The 24,478-nt window shown below is 38.0% G+C and overlaps 2 protein-coding genes across 5 annotated transcripts in view; one reads left to right on the forward strand and one right to left on the reverse strand.

Moving 5' to 3' along the window:
* The window catches only part of LOC141900271 (MAGUK p55 subfamily member 7-like), a 25,979-nt gene continuing 1,501 nt past the window's right edge, over window positions 1-24,478 (reverse strand). Inside the window, exons 1-13 of one of the 4 annotated variants that reach the window (XM_074787086.1) lie at window positions 21,125-21,215; window positions 19,758-19,819; window positions 16,309-16,400; window positions 11,277-11,554; window positions 9,264-9,398; window positions 8,728-8,892; window positions 8,133-8,210; window positions 5,003-5,196; window positions 4,405-4,550; window positions 3,388-3,552; window positions 2,757-2,850; window positions 2,562-2,670; window positions 1-2,482 (exon numbers count right to left, since the gene is read on the reverse strand). In XM_074787086.1, coding sequence (XP_074643187.1) covers window positions 2,213-2,482; window positions 2,562-2,670; window positions 2,757-2,850; window positions 3,388-3,552; window positions 4,405-4,550; window positions 5,003-5,196; window positions 8,133-8,210; window positions 8,728-8,892; window positions 9,264-9,398; window positions 11,277-11,554; window positions 16,309-16,400; window positions 19,758-19,780 — 1,749 coding nt within the window. In that variant the 5' untranslated portion in view covers window positions 19,781-19,819; window positions 21,125-21,215 and the 3' untranslated portion in view covers window positions 1-2,212. Of the gene's footprint in view, window positions 2,483-2,561; window positions 2,671-2,756; window positions 2,851-3,387; window positions 3,553-4,404; window positions 4,551-5,002; window positions 5,197-8,132; window positions 8,211-8,727; window positions 8,893-9,263; window positions 9,399-11,276; window positions 11,555-16,308; window positions 16,401-16,636; window positions 16,661-16,854; window positions 17,206-19,757; window positions 19,820-21,124; window positions 21,216-24,478 lie in introns of those variants that run through there. The other 3 variants (XM_074787077.1, XM_074787100.1, XM_074787092.1) reach the window with 3 other exon arrangements.
* The window catches only part of LOC141900261 (cilia- and flagella-associated protein 65-like), a 15,990-nt gene continuing 12,980 nt past the window's right edge, over window positions 21,469-24,478 (forward strand). Inside the window, exons 1-4 of the mRNA XM_074787068.1 lie at window positions 21,469-21,550; window positions 21,870-22,065; window positions 23,388-23,526; window positions 23,781-23,911. Coding sequence (XP_074643169.1) covers window positions 21,908-22,065; window positions 23,388-23,526; window positions 23,781-23,911 — 428 coding nt within the window. The 5' untranslated portion in view covers window positions 21,469-21,550; window positions 21,870-21,907. The remainder of the gene's footprint in view (window positions 21,551-21,869; window positions 22,066-23,387; window positions 23,527-23,780; window positions 23,912-24,478) is intronic.

Below are 24,478 nucleotides of genomic sequence, written 5' to 3' on the forward strand. Positions count from 1 at the left end.
TAAAATTTATTTCCAAATCTAATATAGATAGTATGATGGTACTCAGGATAAACCATGAAATACGATAACTGAAAATCATCCCACAAACTTCACGCAAAGTTCACAGGTCATCGCTGAAATAGCTTACCCGGTATTATGGAACAATTGGCGGCCTTAACATATATCGCTTATCTTCCAGGCCAAAATGGTTCTACTTTTCTCTATTACTACCTTTCATTCTCCCGCTATCCCCACAACATTACAATTAAAATCTCAAAATCAATGTAAACAATTTACAAGTGAAAACAATGTTCAAAAAGGAACAGACTCGGTATTCTTCTACCTATATTCTTTGGAAAAATTAACGTATTTTATCTACCTGCAATTATTTACGCGCGGGAGAGTCATGACTCGTATTTTCCTCCACTGGTGCCTAATGCAGCTATCAATCTGTAGCCTTGAACTGACCCTACAGTAATTCACCAACGTAGTGGTGAAGTCTTGAGGCGGAACACCTTTTGAAAGTGTGGTGATAAAACATACCGATGTCCTGACACCAGGTTATGTTTTAACAATGAAAAGAAGGAAGAATGGTCATAAAGTACCAGAGGTCCGAAGAGTGGGTCCAGACTGCAGATTGATACCAGCATACAAATGGCTGTCAGGTTCAAATGCCTGCATGGGGGGAATAGTGATATCATGATGTCATGTTCATACTCTAGACCATTGATAATAACCTACTTGCTAGTAAGTCAAAAATACATGTTAAAAATGGCGAACACTTCAACATCTAAAGTATCATGACAGTATAACAAAAATTATCAAATCTCATATATAAACATTGTAATGCCACAAAACTTTGTTGCATATGTAAAACTGTAATGACAGTTTGAACACATTCGTATCAAATAATAAAACATAAGTATATATAGGTCATTAAAGAACATGTCCGACGTAGGCAACAAATTGATCTCATCAAGATCGCCGACACAATTCATCATTCTTGTTTATTTCAAGCAAGTGAAAAAAAAATGTCCGGAGTCGGTCGATATTCTATCTTCATCGGAAAAATCGACAAATTACGGTTAAAAAAGAACAGCTCTCAACAGAAATTACAGAATGATTAGCAAGTACAATGTACATTGTACAGTAGGCTTCACTAAACTCGGATCCGATCAACTTGAATAACTCTTTGTTATGATGTTTATTGAGATATTCTTCAGATCCATATGAATTACATACCATTGAACTAACATATCGTTCAATTCTGAGAAATATGCACGGTCCAGAAATATCTGATTTGAGCAGTCTTTTGAAGACTATGAATATGATTAATTGTAGTAATATGATTGTCGCCGCACCATATCCTAAATCAGAGAAGCTCAGTCGATATATATCGAAGCTCAAGTTTTTTTAAATACAGGTATCTAGAACTTGAGAAATTCACGTACACAGGACGAGAACAGGGAATTTCACGAGAAAAGGTAATAACAATAATACATCTAAACACGTTGGCAGCCAACTAGGAGACGAGTGGACCAAAGGTACTGTGGTCTTGAGGCCCTGTTTTCATAATCTCAGTGAAAATATATACATATGTTCTACTGATTTTGGGTAAACGAAACCCACAGTTGATAATCTAAAAACAAAAACCTCATCATCAAAGAAATGAGAAACTTCTCGTCTCTGATGATGTTTATTTAAAACACTCTTACATCATATAAATGCACTAACTTAAACACATTTCATTCCATTTTTGCAAGAGGTAGGCTCAAATTTCATTTGAACAATATGAAGATAAATTCAAAATTAGATTCGAATCCATGATTTTGCATCAAGCAGATGATGTAAAAATATTTCAGCAGGAATTATTAAGTTCATTAAGTGCGTATGCAAGCTGCATGTAGCTGGGCCCGATAAGTCAAAAGCATATGATCTGCCTATATAGCTACGTAGCCATTGACTTATGGCGTATATTTCTAATGATATTGCTGAATGAAAATGAATGAAAAAGAGAGAGTATTTTAAGACAGATGACGTTAAGTAACGATATCTATCATTTTTGTTGGTGTTCATCCTCAGAAACACATATTTGCTATTTCACCCAACGTCTCAACATTAGATATTGGGACCACCTCATGTTCTGCATACGTACTTAATGAACTCTACTGAACTAAATACATATGGTGGACAATGGGAGTGATATTTCTGAGATTGAGCCCCTTATTCAAATTTAAAACATCCACTGGATTGGAACCCATTGAAATTCATCTTCAATCATTTTTGCCAATGATTTCAATTTTTCGACCGTTGTACCCAGATCAGTGAATTCGACGGTTGTGTCGTAAAAATGCGAATACTTTTCTAGGTCGGCCATCGTTTCAATGAAATCAGTGTTGGTCATACGAGAGCTGGCGTCGACTGTGGACCAGGTTTCTAGATATTCGGGCTGGATAAAGATCACATACGGTTTCAGATCGGCATTACGTAGCGCCTGCAAAGCCTGAAATATCGAAGATTTTTCGGTTGGGAAGAGAAACGAAGTTATGATTAAAATGCAAGTCGAGGTTATTTGAGGGTACCTGAGGACGAGGGTTTAAAATGCACACTTTCATCTGTTTCATGATAGTTTCTACTTGAAGGTGTGTTGTTCCATATAAATAACCACGGTATTTGCTATATTCCAGAAATCTGCACAAACATGTTAACAAACTGATTAGTAAATGGAGCGAATGATGCAACCCTGACATCGATTAAAACACAGAGTTTTGCCTTACTTATGTTTTAGAATCTCTTTTTCCATATCCTCCTTTTTCAGAAAGTTATGGTCCATGCCATCAACTTCCGTTGAATGACGTGGACGATTGGTATCTAGAAAAATAAAGACATATATAAGAACATCATCTACACTGCATGTTACATTTCATTCATTCACGGAAGTGACAAAATGGGCATTACCAAAGGGAGATCAGCACAAACGTTTTGCAGCTCCAGAGATGTGTAAATTATTGAAGGATTTTTCTAGAATAGGACCCTGAACCTTGCTATTCCATATCTAGATTGTCGTCAAAATATTTATACATATGATCCCTTTTAAATGAGAATTCTTGTGATCCTTGCCAAAGCATAGTAATCTGAACCCAGAAGATCAAGCGCATGAGCACCAATCAAAGAGTTAAGATCAAAATCGTTTCTTCAAATGAGAATAGTGTAAAGTAGCCAATTGCTAACCTGATATCGAATAAAAGGTAAGAACAGACAGTACTATAAGCTTAACCGATTCGATTTGATATCACAAGCTCTGACTAACATAGTGCATATTAGCTCTATTTTCATTTTGGTATAAAAAACGCAGGATAAACTTATAACCACTGGCCTGCAGATTTTCATACGCAGATGGAAACTTACATGAAAGTGGACTCTCAAAACGATCTGGATTCGTGGTCACAAAATGTCTGGCAATTTCATTGCATCCTTCTCTGGTTGGCCCAATCAGGATAATCACACGAGGACTGCGCTCTGATGCTATATACCTGAATACTTCTTCATAGACAACAACCTTCTCATTAACATCTGTAAATATCAATACATGACTAAGAGTCAAATATACGCAAGTCAGATGTTTTGGGACTAGAAGATGTTTCTTAAACTTGGAAACTCTGACATTGAGAAGCAAGTCTTTTAATACATCACATTAGCCAGGGGCGGATCCAGGATTCTAGGAAAGAGGGGCGCCCATCTCAATAATCTCCTTAGCTGTGGATGCGTGATGGGCGCTTGGCCTCGTTACAGCGAAGCAACGGCGCCGCAGGCGGAAATTTTCGATATTTCTGCTTCTCACACTCATTCTGAGACAATCTTCTTAAGACCCAAAATTCAAATGTCTGAATTTAAAATTAAGACCGTTTTCTCTTTTAAATCTGTGATATAAGTAATAAACTCTTAAAGTACGAAAGTTCTGCGTGTGTTTTATGGTCGAAAGGCCGGCGATTATCACTGCGCACGTGGCATGATACGTGGCCGCGGCATGTCCGGTACCGGGTATAAAAAAAGATTTAAACAGGTGAATAACCTGCTATCAGGAGGCACCGCGCTGGCCTAATCACCAATGTGATTGCTGTTACATTTTCTAGTCTTGCCTATATACAATACCGATGCTTTTGTGAGGTGAGAAAACGTACGTTTTATGATAAGTGCGATAACAAAATTTGCAAAAGGGGGCGCGCGCCGGCGATGCCCCCCATGGATCCGCCACTGTTAGCTATGTTTTTTCTGGACTGATCTGATGAAGGTGGCACAGCTATTGAATGCACTATATTGAGGGAGCATTTTAAACATACTTTAACCAAACTTTTTCGCATGTATCACACATATCAACCTATCGTGCAATTGGGGATCCAAAAATGATGATTTTGATAACCCTACCTTCAGACTGGATGCAGTTGATATTTTTTTTGCTTCGTTTTGATCCTCGGCTAAACAGTCCATTCTTAAATGGGATCTTGGATTTCGTTCCCTTGAAAACATGTATTCCCGACTTCGGCAAAGGTTTCACCGCAGCTGCTTGCCGCCTACGAAATCAAGCAAAGTTAGAATTTAATAGAACGATAACCACACTCAAACGTGGTGAACGGATAATAAGATAAAAACCCACTATTTACAGATTAAAAGAATTTAAAAAACAAGAATTTATTTATTATATCTAAAATATATATAAGACACGACATTTCGATCTCACCCTAGAGACACCTGACGATGATCTCTAGGGTGAGATCGAAACGTCGTGTCTTATATATATTTTAGATTGAATAAATAAATTCTTGTTTTTTAGATTCTTTTAATCTGTAAATAGTGGGTTTTTATCTTATTAAAGTTAGAATTTATTGGCCGAATTTGGATATTCTTTTGCAGAATTCAATGACTAAATTTTTCAAAAAAAATTTGAAAAGACATTGTTCCACTCTTTCCAAAGAATTTGTGTCGACCAAAAGCTTGATATTTCAAACAACAGTAGAGAACTCACTTTTCCAGCAATTTACGACTGGGCACCAGTCCAACTTTGGAGCTCAATTCTTTTCGCGCCTGCCACCATAATGGGTCATCTTGATTTACAATACGTAGAATTTCGCCAGTTTTGAAAGATAAGCCTGCCTCTTTACATGGAATGAGTGGGTCTTCGGTTGCATTATATGTGCAGCAAGTGCGAATGTTGATCATCTGTAATAGATAAATCACAAAGCTGTTTAAACTAAACACACTATGCACCGGAAATACGATTCAATGATATGACTAGGCTTATTGGATACGGCTAGGCAATTGGATACGGTAACATGCCAATTACAGAGTATAATTGCTGGCTGAAGATAGATAGCCAGCCACTGTGTACAGTTAAAATGAAAAATAAGTTGCGTTCACACTAGATGATTTTGAATGTTTAAAATGGTAAGATCTATTCAAACCAACCAACCAACCAACCAACCAACCAACCAACCAACCAACCAACCAACCAACCAACCAACCAACCAACCAACCAACCAACCAACCAACCAACCAACCAACCAACCAACCAACCAACCAACCAACCAACCAACCAACCAACCAACCAACCAACCAACCAACCAACCAACCAACCAACCAACCAACCAACCAACCAACCAACCAACCAACCAACCAACCAACCAACCAACCAACCAACCAACCAACCAACCAACCAACCAACCAACCAACCAACCAACCAACCAACCAACCAACCAACCAACCAACCAACCAACCAACCAACCAACCAACCAACCAACCAACCAACCAACCAACCAACCAACCAACCAACCAACCAACCAACCAACCAACCAACCAACCAACCAACCAACCAACCAACCAACCAACCAACCAACCAACCAACCAACCAACCAACCAACCAACCAACCAACCAACCAACCAACCAACCAACCAACCAACCAACCAACCAACCAACCAACCAACCAACCAACCAACCAACCAACCAACCAACCAACCAACCAACCAACCAACCAACCAACCAACCAACCAACCAACCAACCAACCAACCAACCAACCAACCAACCAACCAACCAACCAACCAACCAACCAACCAACCAACCAACCAACCAACCAACCAACCAACCAACCAACCAACCAACCAACCAACCAACCAACCAACCAACCAACCAACCAACCAACCAACCAACCAACCAACCAACCAACCAACCAACCAACCAACCAACCAACCAACCAACCAACCAACCAACCAACCAACCAACCAACCAACCAACCAACCAACCAACCAACCAACCAACCAACCAACCAACCAACCAACCAACCAACCAACCAACCAACCAACCAACCAACCAACCAACCAACCAACCAACCAACCAACCAACCAACCAACCAACCAACCAACCAACCAACCAACCAACCAACCAACCAACCAACCAACCAACCAACCAACCAACCAACCAACCAACCAACCAACCAACCAACCAACCAACCAACCAACCAACCAACCAACCAACCAACCAACCAACCAACCAACCAACCAACCAACCAACCAACCAACCAACCAACCAACCAACCAACCAACCAACCAACCAACCAAATAATACATCTGGAGAGAGATATGTCATAGAAACTTCGCTTTTAATTGCCTTTCAGTCACGGTGTTGAATATAACAAATCGGTGAGCACAAACAAATGTGAATGCATAGTTCTAGTTTTCAGCGATTATACGACGCGCAATCTGATTGGTGCCGCAAGTTTTCGTGCGGCTGCGCATGTACCTGCGCAACCAGTCTAGTGTGGCAGGGGTCCGTGCCGTGGCTGAGTGTAGTGATGCCATCGGGTTCGAATCCCTGCCAAGGGAGGATGGTCCATACTAGGTACGAGCTAAATCATAACGCCTATCAATAGTTAGTATGAATGCAGCTATGGTGCTACCAGTATTTGTCATTATTTCATTCATCAGTCAAGATATGACATGATTATATTGTTAAGTATAATACTGGTATATGTCAATCACATGTAGGCTAGCCAAAAAACCACTGGTCATTCCAAGTACATCTATATACAACCTTGTGTTATTCTTATAGAGTAGTATTCGATGAATAAAGACCCTCTGAATAATAATAAAGCCTTAAAAACCTAGCCTCTTAGCCTACTCTCACTTAGAAAAAAACACAAATATAGCCAGCAAACCAGATATATTCTAAGCGTAAACTAGTCATCAAAGCTCATTTAGATCAAAAACATGATCAAGACTCACAGGTATGTAACAGGTAGAAGCACGTCTAATGTTCTAACACACAAGCCTGTTTATATCTACAGACATAGTTCGATTAATGGCAATGGTCACAGTACCTAGCATTTAGCACAGTGACACTGTATATTGAACATGTTAAGACAATCATCGGCGCGAATCAAGGTGGAATCATAGGCTTTTGCAAGTATCTACACATATCATAAGCAAAATGGACATAGCTATGTAGTACACGTGTACATTGTACATTCCGGACGATACACGAGTGAAACATGCATATAGAGATAGCTTGAAATTAGTATCAGCCATCCTTGATTAATAATTAAGACAACTCTCTCTCTCTACCTGACACAGAATCGAAGTATAAAATGTGAGGGCACATCAACTAAATAAAAAGATGATAACGATAATAAGAACACGTAGTAGTTTGTGTATCAATTATCAAACATTTCGTGAAACTAAAATACTAGCTCGACCGTGCATTTATTTCAACAGGATGAAAATTTCTTTAAAGACATAAGACACAACATGTGACAGGGCAGACTGGAGAATGTGCGGTACAACAAAAAACACTTAGGAGAACACATCGATTGGTATAAAATTTCCAAAGGAACGTCTATGGTATTTTCGTTACCTATTCAGAATAGTTTGACCCGCTTGTACAAAAATTTAACCAACGCGGCTTGAAAAAATGTCAAATGAATCGTGAATACATAGTTTAAATGCTGCAATAGCTTGTATGTTGATTGCAACATTCCTAGTTGAATCGTGAATGATTTTAACAATTGAAAAGTTCAAATTAAAACAATTTTTCTAATATATGATTTATATGAATTCGGTTTTTTGTATCCACAATATATGTTTCCGTACTATAAATCATTCTTACCTTGCTTTCTCGTTCTTGTTGTTTTTGTACTTCATCAGCTGGAACGAGTTTCAGTGTCAGAGGACCCGCTATACTAGTCTGAAAATCGTAACAAAAAATTCTGGTTCAATAAGGAATATATCTGACTAAGTACCAAAATACCAAAGTATTGTTAATAATTGAAAGTCTGATTCTAAGAACATGTCTATCCCACTTATATATACGATATCAGCTAATTTTCCAGGGCTGGGTTTCATAGAGGTGGAAGAAAGATTGCCTTGGAACAGTTTGAAATTTGTCAGTTATAACCATGGTTTCTCATTGTTACTATGGAGGTTGTCACCCAGATTGAGGATTTACCCCAAGGGATAACTTTGATACTTAGTCTATGAAACCAGGCCCTTAAAAGCAATCACTCTGAAACAGGCTTCATTTCGTTTGGTGGTTCGATAAAACTACTATGCCTCAACCGATAATTTTCAACGTCCGCGATCGAAAACAGTGAGAAGTTATTAATCCCATGATGAAAAAGATGGCTAAAAATGTTAACCGTTTGGAACTAGTTCCATAGTTTGGTGCCCTTGCATACGACAATGATGACACCGGCAGTACTTACAAGAGTATTTACAAATGCTTGCGGATCACTGCTATTCTTGCAAACGCCGTTCACTTCAACTACCTCGTCACCCGCTTGAATGAGACCGCTGCGATCGGCGGCACCGCCATGCATCACACGCGCAATCAAAACAGCACCGCTACCCAGTATCTTTAACGTAGCACCCTGTGGTATAAAGATTATTGATCGTCAGAGCATGCATGTCAACAGCTGTTAGTTCTAAATGTTTCCCTACGACCCCGAAATATTCAACTGTCCATCTATCTAACTGTCCATCTAATGCACCGGAAGGATGTTTTAAGACATACCAGCCAGTTGTAGGCATGGACACAATGTAAACCGACCAAAATTTAAATACAAAGGTAAGAAAATTAACGCCTTGAAAGTAGTCTTTCAGAAAATAAAGCGATCTGGCAATTCCAGATTAGCATGCACCGAGGTGGTCCGATACAGCTGGAAACGAGATCACTTGTTTTTGAAGGAATCAAAAGAAGACCCTTCTAGACAATATGATTGATTGATTACATAATACTTACAAGTGGTTCGTTGTGTTTCAGTAATCTCACAATTTTGATCGAAACGTGGTCATCTTCATCGACTTCATGAGGAATATCTGGTAACGAAGGCCCATAATGTTTTTGAGCAACGAGATCATGAGCACTCATCAGAGCCTGCAACAAAAAATAGGAGTCTAGAGACATTATGTCCACTTTAAGGAAGTGGTCTAAAATGCTTAAGACAAAGAGTCTAGGACATAATTTTTGAGGTATACATTCAAAATTGGTGGCAGGTACACGTGCATGTATAGCCGCGATCACACAGAGACGATTTGGCCCGGGCCAAATTGGCACGTACCAAATTAGAGAGAACACTCACACGCAAACCATTCACTCGAAACTAAACAATGCTCAAACAAAGTGAAGTGGTCCGGCCAAGTTTGACCAAGGCCCATTTGGTACCCGTGTGAACTGCTGTTACGGGCCAAATTTGGCTCGGCCCAAAAATGCTCGTGTGATCGCGGGGTATGTCTGAATGTGACATCAAGTTAGAGAATAGAAGGAAGGTTCAAGGTGGTTTTATGAAGGTCGTCTCTGTCCCATAATCAGTGGTTTAGAAAATCCAAATTATGAATGATTTCATGAAGACATAAATCTAATATTGCACGCATGAACAGCATTTATCTATTTTCAAATCAAATCAGTCATAAATAATGGTGCAAAGGGAATCTTGCGTAAAATTGTATAATGTCTAGTAGGCCAATTGGTACTTCAAGCCGAAGGTGCATGAATGGAGGGATTTCGCAGTTATTTCACCAAAAAATGGGAAAAATATATAATAGTCATAATTGGAGCTGTACGGGCACTGCCTCTCCCAGTATGATTATTTCGGTAATTGGCTCACTTCGGTGAATTTTTATTCAAATTTATTTCCAACCAACTCAATTGAAGATTTGTTTTGGCAAAATTTGCCGAGATATATTTAAAATTGTTAATCATTGGTTCTGCTCTGTAAAGCGAATTGCTTAAGCCTAACATGTACAGCGAAAAAAAAACCACGAAACCAGAAACATATTTTGTGTTTATGCATTTCTATGCACCTAGCACCACTAGCAATGAGAAGAAGTAAGATATAGTTGTATCATATGATATCAAACAGGCAGTGATATCAATCAGTCATGTGATACGCTCGTTGTCAATGCTGATATTGTTCATCAGTGTTTCTTTTTTAGATACCGTAGTCTTCACATCACAAACAGCAAATGAAACAATGTTTCTCATTTGTGTTTGTGAAACTGATATGTTTGAGAAAGTGTCAAACAATGCTTCAGGGGGGGGGGCTCCGCATTCAGAGCGACGAAACAAGCCAGAAAATGTTTTTGTTTTTTTTAAGTGCTATGCATGCTAGGCTTTCTTTCTTCAGAAAGAAATGCTTGAAGAAAGAAATGCTTTACAATAAGGTTCAGTACAATTGCGTGAACACCTACAATGCAGGTTCAAGAAACAATAATTATGGTTTTATTCTAATTAGATAAAACAATAACTATTGTTTCTTGAATCTGCATTGTGGGTGTTCACGCAATTTATACTCAAGACTGGAAATAAGCCGCGATCACACTAGATACAGCGCTTATGAAGTACCGCACTTTGTCGGTGCCGAATTCACCAAAATACGGCGCTTACACAGCCAGTTACGTTCACACTACCAGTCGGCAATTCGGCACTTAGTAAACCCAGTATAGCAGTCACCCGGTGTGCCGATAGAGGGGAGTGTAATTAGTGTTGTGTGTATTGTACTACTACGCAGATGTAAATACTCGCCGAATCTGCGTTCCCACTACAGTCAAAATACACAGCCAGCTCAGTTTCGTACTGAGATTGGGTTTTCGGCGCGGAATCACTTTCCGCGCTTAATAAGCCGCGTATTTCAGTATGGAACTGAATAAGCCGCGAATAGGCCTCGAATAATTTCCAAGTGTGATTGCTTAGTACCGTACTGAAATCCTAGTGTGAACGCAGCTATAGTCTCAACCATTTATAAAGGCGCAGTACCTTCATATGTGGATTTTCGAGCAGTTTCAACAATTCCACCGATTCCGACGAGAATGGATGGCAATGTAAATGATCCGCAGCCTCAGCAGCGATTGACGCCGCTTTCTCGGTATCCGGTTTCAGCTCGCGATCGTCCAGATCCGCCATACGTTGATGAACCTTCAACAGCGACGTGAAGTCTTCGCTTTTGAAATAGCCTTGCAGGAAATTAACGTCGTCATCTTTCGCGCCGCTTTTTGTTCGTATTTGGCTCAAAGAACTCAACAATTTTTGTACGCCTGAAAACAAGAAAATTCAAATTTTCCATTAAAGGGTTTCATGAAACTTCCCTTATTCTATAAGAAAATCAACATTGATATCATTCGTTATAGTTCATCATCTTTTCCCAAGGGCCTGAATGTCCATAACGGCAGTGCAGCCATTAGAGCACTTTTTACACCTCCGATTAACCTGCATTGTTTGCAATACCTCCACAAAAACATCTGATATTCTTCACACATCTGATTCAAGTTTAAACCAGGGCGAATTCAGGGGGTGGTCTCAGGGATCCCGACCCTGCCTTCCTATATCAGGTTGCCCTTTTCTTTAAAACAGAGATTGCGTGGAAACTGTATATTTTACACTCATCCTCTTTGAAATTGCATCCTTTCCGGTTTACTTCCTCAAAGATATCTAATACCGAGGGAGGAATCTGCTGGTGGCCATTGACATGGCTGCTATATCCGAGAAATGCCCTATCTTTTCTTCTGAACCCCTGCCTTCCAATTATTCTAGATCCATCCCTGTTTAAATTCTATACCCATCAATATCTCCACTGCGTAAAACAATTTTCTTGAGTAGCGTACCTGTACCTGTGGATGCAACATTGTTTATTTACTCATCAATAATCAAAACACACGCACCGCTGTACAGGTATATCATGGTTAGGGTAGAATTTCAAGAAAATTTCTCACTAATATTAATAGCTGATCTTTTTTTAGTTTGAACTTGATATTAACCCTAATTTGACTTAACAAAGGGCACTCAGCAATCGATGTGTCCCAAATGGATTAAACCCTATATAATGATCAAACTATTCAGATTCTGCAAGGGTATGGGCTCCTCCCTTGATCACTATCCATTTTGGGTAGGTAGTGATATCTGACCACCAAGTGATTGCTTTTGCCGGAAATATGCAGTCAAATTCCTGTGGGGACCATCATAATTTCTTTTCAATCATTTTTCCACAGCAGTTTGATAGGCATGGGTGTCCATAAAAATGTTCAAATTTGAACTTGAAGCACTGTAGCTGATGTTCACAAAGATTGTAGGTAAAAAGATATGCTGTAATAATGCCAGCGGTAATAATGCCAGAGGTAAAAATGCCATAGGTAATAATGCCAGAAATAAAAATGCCAGAGGTAAAAATGCCAGGGGTATAAAAATGCCCGAGGAAATAATGCCAGAAGGGTAAATTGATTCCATTTTTATAAGAAACAAGTGTATCAAAAACTTGTAAACTATTCATCAAATGGTTGCTTGATGTTATGAATTACAGCAAACTAACTCGTCGAAAACTTTTTGATTTTAATTATCATACCTATTATTGTACCTAAATAAATTCTTCGCTTAAATTCCCTCATATTTCCTTCTGGCATTTTTACTTATGAAGTGATTTTACCTCTGGCATTTTTGCCTCTAGCATTTTTACTTCTGGCATTATTACCCGGATTCGGTAAAAATGCCACCAAATTTCGCAACAGGAAAAAAATGCCACTTTTTGAATAGTAGGAAACCAGGAAAAAATTATTTACATACATAGATTTAAGTTGACTGTAATTATCATTCATCTTATCAATGATGTTTCAATTGAATTTCCAACTTACTATTGTATTTGGCTGTATTTTAGTACCCCTAAGTTTCCCCACTTAAGTTTACGGCTGGTTTTATATATTGTTTATTACCCCTAGCGTGTACTTATTACTTACATAATTATTAGTCTGTCTGAAAAAAACTGTGGAATTGTTATCAGAATTGTCATCCGACGAATTACTAAAAATCTATTAGCCTCTATTCCTAATAAAAATAAAATTCATGGTCAGTAGTAAAGTAGTAATCAAATTTCGAACATGTATATAATCTGAATAGGTAATGTCTGAACATAAACTGTGGAATTTTACTATAATCGTTTCGTTCGTTTTAAACTGTTGAAAAGAAATCATTGTATATTACTTGTTAATCGAAAAATGTACATTACTTGTTAATCTTGCAAATTATTATTCTGTCTGAAAATAAACTGTGGAATTATTATCAATATTTGTTCATTTGAAACTGTTGAAAAAAATCGTCGGTCGCATTTTTACCGGTGGCATTTTTTTCCGTATATCGTTCACAAATACGTTTGAAATTTCAAATGAGACTATAAAATTTAATTCAAATAGGCCTGACTATTTTTACATAGTCGAAAGGAGTATATTGTAACAAACTAAGTTCCCATTGATTTAACTGAATATTTCCTATAGATTTAGATTCGAAACTCATAAACCAATGTATAAAATCGGCCGAATGAAACATTACGGCGCTTTTCTGTGCTTTTTTTTCTCAAAGAAACAGGTAGACCCGATAGCACAAGGACATTTCGCTCTTGCCGCTTTTGATAAATAAAAACTTTCGAAAGCAAACATCTTTGTTTTTGAAGCAATAAGCGAGGCAGGCTATTCTCCAACAATAATGTGAACTCAAGTCGATAATGAAATTATCTCAAGACGCCAAAAGGATACTCCACGAGTGAGTCACACTCAACGTACTACACACATCATGCATAAACGTTCTACTCGTAATTTACTATACGCAACAACGACAGTTCCTTCATGTACTAGTCTTCCACCGCAGGCACACTAAGTCAAATTCATTTATATTTCTATGGTTTCATAGCACTATTAAAATCATTGAAAGAAATATTTTTCAGCACCTTTAAGGCAATCATTGATTTTAGCATGGATTCTTTTTATACAACGCATTACAAAAACACCACTAAGAACACCATTCAGTATCTGAATAAAATATTGCAACTCAGATAACCCTTTCAATACCACATAGTGTCTCCGCTGCTGTACCGGAGGGAATTTAGGGGTTTATAGGGGTATATTTGAGGCTTCATAGAATGGTTAGGCCTACCAAGGAATCTGACACAGAAAAATCATATAGCATGTTGATAACTTTTGGGCCAACAAAGTAAATATAAATAATTTGGATGTAAGTAAACTTGAGGTCAAGGTCACATACTCCAAGATGGCTGCCATGAAAACAAATGACAAAAAAGTTTCAGATAAACTGATCTGTCTCCCAGGAAAATGCACTAATCTATTTAATTTCAACTGAAATTGTATGCCATATATCCTTACCTTATAAAGTAAAAATTTCAAAGCAATAGAACTAAAAAATTTTATTTTTCCACTCACTTACGCACTTTTCCACCGATATGTTGGAAGGTCGTGTGTAAGGGGTTTCAGTGGGGTATAATTTCAGGCCTCAGAAAATTGTTACCTACCTATTTGACACTGATACATTGTATAACATGGTGTTGATAAACTTTTGGCTTACAAATAAGACAAATAATTTGAATATATATGACCTTGAGGATGGACAGTTTCTGGTACTTCATTATTGTTATCGGTGTCCATTGCCATGACAACCGGATCAACAGGGTCTAAAAAAATTGTCACTGATTTCATTTTCATCATCAAAATCATTGCCGACACTAAACCTATTTTCTGACTAAGTCTCATCATTTGAACTGCACTGTCATATTCGTTGTTTGTCCACTACCAAATTCCAAGTCACCAGTATCCCTGTCAGCATCATATACGAGCTGCTGAACCATTTCATCCAGCCAAATTGTTTTTCCTGGCTGCTGCAATCTTGGATTTTATGCAGATGGCAGTACCGGCTGATACTGATAGATATGCCCTTCTAGAAGAAGGGTTAAGCGATATCACATACGGTGCAGGTATGCTAGCTTGCCAATTTGTACCATATGCCATACGGTAGTGGTATTGTAAGGGTTAAGGCAAAATATGTGGCTTCTAAGCAACATAAAAACTGGAAGGAATATTCCAGGAAGGAACAGGAACTGTATTCCGGAATATAGTCAGTAAAAAATTTGACTTACATATTTTTAAAAGTACATAATCTGAAAGGTCCCGAATGCCTTAGATAGATGGAAAACGAGTACTTTTTCAAAAATTTCCTGGGGAGGACCCCAAACTCCTCCTCTTTAATCAGTTTCACACGTACAATGCTAGCTACTTCGTTGGCAGATCATTGAGCAGTAATTTCTAGAAATATAGTAAAATTCACCCGCTGGATCCACCCCTGAGGAATATATTGGAAAGGAATGCATTTCAAACTGTATCACCACTACCCACGAGAGGATTTTAGTAGAAATTCATTAATCCGTTACCAGACATCGTCCCATCTGTTACAGTACTGAGTATATTGTGAGCTGCAAGTTCATCTATTTGCTTTGTTAGCTCGTCCTATACAGAACACACAAATAGAGCAAATTGAATCGTCGGAGGGTGTCACATTATCCCCAGGGAAAATTTCACCAGGAAAAAGGAACCCCTGCAACTTCTTATTGTGGGTCTTATATGGGGTCAACCCGGCCAGCCACCTCCGGCTTCCAAATTTCACCATCATGAGGCACCATTCTTAATATTTTCGAAATGACCCTAACTATGAAATTCAATCCATTGATATAGTCGAACTGGAATCTGAACTCTCTTATTTCTTTGAATCATATTTCTTTGATGCTTATAATAAAGCCATTATCCGTCTGCATTAATAGGGTGTGTGAAATCTACCTTATTCTTCACATATTTGATTACTGGATTACTGTATTTTTATTAGGCATTTCACTCATTTCTTTCAAAATTAAGCATCAAATGGACGAATCGGAAAATTCTCCGCTATAAGCTTTAATTTCGCGTCAACTTCGTTTAATATAAGCAACTAATTCCGAGAAATCAAATTGATAAATACTGATACAGACCTGGATCAATGAGCTGTCCATGGGCATTTGGTGAGATAACTGGCATCATGCAGCACAGAAACCCTGGCCTATAACTATTCCCCCTGTCCTTCCTGGAAATACAAATTATGAATAGAATAAGATTAGATTCATAAGACAATATAATGTAAGATTCAATCAATGAACGATGAAGTGGTCAGAATATCAAGAGCAGCCAATATTTAATACGACAATTAACAGATATAGGCCTATAGATATATAGACCCATAAATATATATATACATTTTTTAAACTCAAATTCTCCACTAAAACTCTACAATTCCTCAGAAAGATTCCCAGAAATACGCACTCCATGAAAGATAGATCTTCACATTTCCCTTCTATTCGAAAAAATGGATAGAACTTCAGATTGGTGCTTGCAACGTGGCGATGGTTTACTACTAGCAGGTGTTTCTCATAATGTATCACCCAGGCTTCACATTTGCTTGCGGTTTTTTGATGTTCGACATGTTTTCGCACTTACGCGAATTCGCCAGTTAATCATCAACCGAGCCATCAAGTACCCACCTGCATTTCCTCTATATAAATAACATAATCCTTCAGTAGTTTATACAGATCGAGCTGACATACCCGCCAGGCAGGTTTACGCAATCTCGACAAAGAGAAGATCCGCCTAACTCCTCAACGCGTTGTCAGGGGAGAGTGAATTTTTTGCTCTTGGATAGCCGCGAACTCTATTCCAGCTTACTCGCTCGACGTTTTCGATGCTACCGGATAGATCTGCACTATCGTTCAATGCACTGTAACATCACCGAGGGGAGAGTCGACGAATCAAAAGCGAGATACCGGTTTCCATGGCGACGAGGATATCTACGCTACTGATCTATCGCCGGCGATGATGATGCAAAATGCGAAGCTCGGTGATCAGCGTAGACTCACGGAGCCAGGAATATTTATTCCCTGGATGCCGGGACATCATCGAAGGATAAATGAATAAATAATAAATAATGTTGTTACGAGGTGAATCATTATACTAATATAATAAACTCAATTCGAGGCACTTCCGCCGCTGCCAACGATTCATTAATTGTTCAAACAGCTATAAAGAGCCTTCCACGTTCCACGAAATGATGAAAGCGTGTTGCCGACTACTATTCCCCATATTTCAGTCCCCGTATTTCCCGGACTCGCGTGCGTGTGAAAAGTGTCAATTTTTCGCTAATGCCCTGATTAGTTTTGCCACTCTAATTCATCGTTTTCGCATAAAAGAGTTATTGAAATTTTTTTTTAAAGTTTTCACGAGGTCCCCAGAATGTCGGAACTTTTGAGAAAAATAAATCAGAACGGCATTGTAGTAGTCCCTTATTCGAGGCTTTTACGTTCCAATTTCAACCAAATAAGTAAATAGGAAAATCATCCTTACTTTGAATAATTCTTTTTGTAATCTATAGTCTTTATCACTAAGAGCAAAATAAATATTCGTGCACAGAATTGCTGTAATACACTATCTGATCACTAATTAGACCGTTCTAAATGGGTCCCTACCTGGAACGGACGAAATTTAGGATGGGCCATATCATCAGAATGCTCCTTCACACGTGTTGCTAATTTGGCTACAGATGATTACAAATGGGCCCGCAAGATTTTGTCATGAGTATTTTACCCAGCAATTCATATCTAAATGATAGATTTTATAGAGAGAAATGATAGATGAGTCCCTGGCCGTTCGAAAATTATGATGAATGCAATTTATACCAGGACACATCAATCTATGGCAAATTCTAGGAGATTTTTGAAGCAATCCCTAAAAAGCTACTTCTTGAACAAAACACGCAATAGACAGGTTTTAAGACAATATTCTGTTAGCCTATCCATTAATTTTTAGGCTATATAATTCAAAGATTATAATATGAAATCGGAAAACTATATTAATCAGCTTGATGACGAATTGCTGATGATTTTATTACAATTGAATCCATAACGCAGAGTACAATTTAGAATGGACCAGGAACCATTCCTTTCCAAAACAAACATTTAAGCGGAGACGATCTGGCCCGGGCCAAATTGGCACGGATCAGTCTCGGGCCAAATGCTCGTGTGATCGCGGTTAGTCTGTTCCAAAATTTAGAAAAGACCTGGATCAGTCATTAAGGTCCTTCCAAATTTGAATGGAACAGACTTTTTGCTAGTGTGAATGCTTGGTCCGTTCTAATTTGGAAGGAGCCAAATTTAGACCGTTCTAAATAATGTAGAGTGAATGCGCCTTATGAATCAGATCTTTGAAAAATGTGTCTTTCCCCAGTGTTTAAGAATAGAAGTTTACCCGAGCCTACTCCATTCTTTTCTCAAAGTTTTGAAATTCTTTTCATTTCTTTTCGAAGTTTACCGATTTTTATCAACTCAAAGCTAATTGCAAAGACAACACGTAGTCAGGTATGCAAACAGCCAACTTGCACATTTTAGGGAGAAAATTGGGATTTCAATCTTTTTAAAGTAGGAATTTTTAGGGATAATTGGGCTCACTCATATTTTAGGACATTATAGGACAATTTGAAGGTCCAAATTCCAAAATCATGAGATGTTTACATACTAACTATAGGTACCATACATAGGTCCGATCAGGCCAGTAGGTTCAAACCCTTGCTCATTGACGGAGTTCCGCCCTGATACTGGTCAAAGAAAATCTGAGCATCAATTTCAAAAGATTCAATCACTCATTGGTAACACTTTTTCATTCGTTTTTCGTTCAAAATATGCACTTGCTCCAAATCTTAGTCGACTTGAGGCCCAATTGTAAGAAAAAGAAGCCAAATTTTCACCTCAAATATGCTTAAGTTGGAAAATTGCTTCTCTTTTTGCATCTCATTTACAAAAACTTTTTCGCAAGTACTCCCAGGACCCAACATTTGCATGGGCACCTTACAAAAAGTTCCACAATGAAGAAAAAAAGAAAAAAGTTCCACTTTCATGAAAATTGAACCCCTCATAGACATGGCTAGATCTTTTGCATAGCACCGAGAGGCTTACCTCATGAGAAAAACATATAGGGTGTCTCCGAAAATGTGTGTTAGCCTGAACACGTCAGATCACTTACATCTGGTCTCTGATCAGTCTTAACGATCCAAATAAAAGGTGGTTAAAGATTACCAGCGAATAGTTGACAAAGTGCCAATTAAAAGTTCATTGCTACTTTATTTATTTATCTGCAATTTATCTTTGATCAACTTTTGAACAACTGGACCAAGATCGTTAAGACTCATCGCAGACCAGATGTAAGCCGATCGGACATGTTCCATTTATGTACTCATGTCACAAAAAATTCCAGACTGAAAAATCAACGACTGGTTGCCAATTCATCGATCAGTTCTTATGCGACTACAGGCATGTCGCTATCTTAGGTCCTCTCTCTTTTCCTAGATCCACCCCAGTTACCGACTACCCCTCATCGATAAAGCAATTGTTTTACTTACCCTATTTCCTTCGTCGTCAACATTGGGAGATACAAAATAGTTTTATCACAATAAACAGATATCTGAAAAATGTGAAAAGATAGGGGACTGCATAGTTTGCTGCATATTGTCAATGACTCAGGTATAGGCTCGCAATAAAAATCATTGCAAATTATGTACGTATGTAGGTTAGGCGTATCAGTATTTGAGATCCAAGTAGGCTACCACCAGTTGATCAAAGACAATAGAGCTTAGAAGTGATATACGTTCTAGCCTGGTATTCTTGCTTTCATCAAGGGGTCCAGTGACCACAGCTCGCCTTTTTGATACAAAAAAGGTCACAGGACGACCCTCCTGAGTTTTAATCAACCCATTTTCTCTAATGCTGATGAGCCCTTGGGTGATACAATAATTTCCAGCTCAGTCGGCCATCTTGATTCTCATTAGGCCAGTTTTTGGGCTGAAGAAGGATAGATACACGTATTAACCAAAATATCATCTTCAAAACTTCCCAAAGTTACGGACGGACGGACGAAAATTGAACGCAATAGCCTGCTGTGACCAAAGTCCCAAGTGGGCTAAAAATGAAATAGGGTCTCATCGGTACATCTCATGAATAAACAAATTGTAGGCTACATAATTTAACATTCAACTCCTCTCAGTGGCGCGAAAAAATAACTAGGTAGGGCTTATCATGATTCCTTGGTGATGAGATATCCTACGACAGTACAAGACTATAGGCCTGGATTAAAAACCTGTTTCCATACAAATGAGACCGGACTGATGACACTTAAGATGGCCTCAAATTGCATGATAATTGACTAATCATAAAACCAATCATATACCAAACATCCATTCCCAAAGAAGTTACCGTACCCATCATGATTTCAGCGAAAAATGGCAAGCCATTCTTAGGAACCTACAGGTCTTGGAATTAAATAAGATGGATGGCCGGACAAAAATGAATGCAATAGCCTGCTTGGACTTGAGTCCCAAGTGGGCTAATAGTAACTACTACTTTGTGCATGTTTGTGCTGCAGCCAAACAACTTGCTCATGCTGCGTTTAGCAGCATAAATGGCTCCGCCTCGAGCACCAATGAGTGTGATACTAAACACACACCATGGAACGGCAAACAAAAAATTATAAAATCATTTTCAAATAATCAAATCAAACAAATGGATTTAATGCAATTGCAGTAAACGTTTTTTTTCGGCCAGACTGCCACAGACAGTCACAAATAAGATGTGTAAAATTAAAAAATAACAACACTGCTACGGCGGTAGGCCTACAAATTATCTAAAAAAAGACCTAGGCAACACAACAACCCACCACCACCAGCGCAAATTGAAGACAATCGAATCTGTTTACTTTAAAATGGAGACTTACCAAAAATACAGGAGACTAAAGCCCGAAAAATCGTAAGAAAAGCAACAGTTTTTCAATTAAATAAACCACATGTGCACGAGGTTTGTTTTTGTGACATCATGACATGTACATGTTACATGTAGCGCCACACACAACGCAGATCGGACACCGATCCGGACCAAAAAAGAAACGGTTTTATTTCATCTTACAGGCGTTATTTTCTAACTTGGTGTCGAATTTTTTTAGATAAGTAATATTTCTTGACCACTCTATTCATCCTTTGTATGCTTTCATATCGGCATCCGTATTTTGAAGCAATTCGAGATCGAGTGAGTTCGTTGCTCGGAAACAGCGTTAAACAACATGGCGGCGGAGCACTGGATTTTCTAGTTGATCTGTAGTAAAAGTTGATTTGAGAAAACCATTTATGACTTTGTTATATTATTGGTAAGAACTGCAAAAGATATCTGAAATAAGAATATTGTCTTTTTTAACCAGACTGTTAGGCCTATGTCATAACTTCAGTTGGCCTCAAAGCCTTAAATTGATAATTAATTGACCACCAATCCATGAATCATGAATCAAATGCAGAAAAATTGAATTGATTTTTCATTGAAGACATAAAGAATGGCAATGTGTCAATATTTCAATGATAAATGATTTTAATCATTGTGATGTTGATTCAATGAATTATATGTTTTTGTTTTCATTGTTGGCCTTCATTGTTTCATTTCAGCAGGCCTATAGTTTTATTTCATTTTTTCAGAGGATTGTAACATAGTGATCGAAGATACAATATTCATAATGCCTGGTATCGTTGCACTGCCGAGCAACAAAACTTGTTGTTTTGGAATCGAAGTTGTCACCGGAATTACGTGGCAGGGCTGGGAACCGGGGAAAGAGTACACTAGAAATCTCACCCTGAAAAATGTAAAAACGAAAACTCAGAAACTAAAATACAGGTAGGTACAAATTAAGATAATCATTTTGTCGTAAACGGAAATCTTTCGTCTCCAGTCCCAGAGTTTCATTTTCATTTTCTAAACCGTTCAACTCTCGAGTCAAATTTCAAACCGGGAGTCATGCCAACAGTACGGGTTTAGATTTTACAAACATTGGAAATAAACTAATTTTAACTCTTAACTGACAACTGTGGAACTACACTAATGTCTATTTATTAATTGATGAGACCTGTTTTTCTGGGATATTTTGCTTACTTTTTGGGGTACATACCTCATTTATGTCTTAACAGAATGCCAAAAATCGCGGACAACAACTGAATATCCGATATATTTCCAGTTCTGTACCAATTAGATGGATTGGCAAAAAGACTCCTTAAGTCCAGTTGAATGAGAGAGAAAATCCTCCATTTTGTCAAATTTCTTGGATTTGAACATTGTTACCATGCCTACGCCACCCTGATTTAGTTGTTGAGACCCCACAAGAAAAATAACTTCATTTCGTAGGCATGGTCACAATGTAAAAATTCAAGAAATTTCACAAAATGGAGGATTTTCTCTCTCATTCAACTGGACTTAAGGAGTCTTTTTGCCAATCCATCTAATTGGTACTGAACTAGAAATATATCGGATATTCAGTTGTTGTCCGCGATTTTTGGCATTCTGTTAAGACATAAATGAGGTATGTACCCCAAAAAGTAAGCAAAATATCCAAGAAAAACAGGTCTCATCCATTAATAAATAGACATTAGGCCTACTGGATACTGAAATAATTTTCATTGTTAGGCCTAAATCAAAGTCACTTTTCTATAAAGTTCCTACAGTGGAGCATCTTACGTGTTCCATTGAATACCCCTTTCTAAAGTATCGTCGCATCTGTACAGCGTTGTTCATTTAACCCTTTCAGTGCTGACTTAATAATACCCTATAGTGCTGAAGATAATTTGAAAATTTTGAAAAATTTCAACCTAGTGTGCTGGATAACGGGAATACCGCTGTAGTGCGTAATACACCGCGGCACGGTGTATCGTTAGTTACTAATATTTCACTATGTTTGACAGGTGCTGCCATCTTTCAATAGAGATAAAAACTAATTACTAATTACATCAATACACCGCCGTGCGGTGTACTAGCAAAATCCATCACCAAATTATACACCGCACTGCGGTGTAGATGCACTGAAAGGGCTAATAGGGCTATGCTATACACCGGTAGTCTCTTAAAAACCAATAATGGGTTATCTGTTTGATGTTTAAGAAATCAAAGCTCCAACGCAAGAATTGATATTACTGATACTTTCTTATATTTCTTTTCATCTATTCCAGTGTGCCGGGGACAAGGTTTTTTTCGACCCTTTATCCACAACCAATTTCGCTAAGTGCCGGTACAAGTTTCACTTTACCCGTTACCTTCCGTCCACTAGAGAAAAAGGTCTATGATGACGAGATAGAATTCAAGACTAAAGTAAGTTTAAGTGGATATTCTTATATTCAGAACCTGGTTGTTTGCAGGCTCATTGTAGGGTCAGATAGAGTCAGAGTGTGATCTAACAGTCTTGTTAGATTCAACCCTGAAATGGAATTGTATACTCTGATTTAAGGAGTTTCAAAGTTAAAAATTTAACCCAGAATTGCAGAACTGGGTCCAGTATTTGGGTCTTCACTTTAATTAGTTATTGAGAATATGATCAATGAAGATGCTGGTTAATTTCATTCAAGGATGGTATTTTCAAAGTGCCGATCAAGGCTGTGTTGCCAGAATTTGACATTCAAATTCCGGAGCTCATCGACATGAAAATGTGCGCAGTTCAAGACTATGTCGAAGCAATATTTGAAATGAAAAATAACAGGTAATGTCTTTTCAATTTCTAAACAGTTTCAATACATACAAAATCCTTCGAATGTCATTATTGACCTTCCAGCTAGGATAAAACCTAACTGCCCTAACCCAAGTACTCCTACTATGATTCAGAAAAATGAATCCATCATGTAGGATGTCACCACATTGAAAACCAGTGAAAGTCAGTGAATGACATTAGGCCAAATAAAAAAAATTAGTTGTTTATCGTCCTTTTTTTCAAAAAGCTTGGGTCACCCGGGAGGTTTTTTTTAAAATTTTTTATTTTAGATCGAGTGTTGTACATGATATACGATTGATATAATAAAGCATATTTTTCATCGACTGGAAGTGTGGCGCCACAAGCAATACAAATACAATTCAATTCATAGAACTTTATTAACTTAGATTTTAAAATCAATCTAAATATGCTCCACAACCGGAAATCCACGCTGTGTACGCTCCATAACCGAATAATGACTTCAATTTGTTATTCAATGAACGTACTTCGTCGATCTATAAATCGTTTTGTTTGCTGCTATACTGTCCTACAATCGACATGAAAGGTTAGCTATGGCAA

This window comes from Tubulanus polymorphus, chromosome 1, assembly GCF_964204645.1.
Source record: "Tubulanus polymorphus chromosome 1, tnTubPoly1.2, whole genome shotgun sequence".
Classification (NCBI taxonomy): Eukaryota; Metazoa; Nemertea; class Palaeonemertea; order Tubulaniformes; family Tubulanidae; genus Tubulanus; species Tubulanus polymorphus.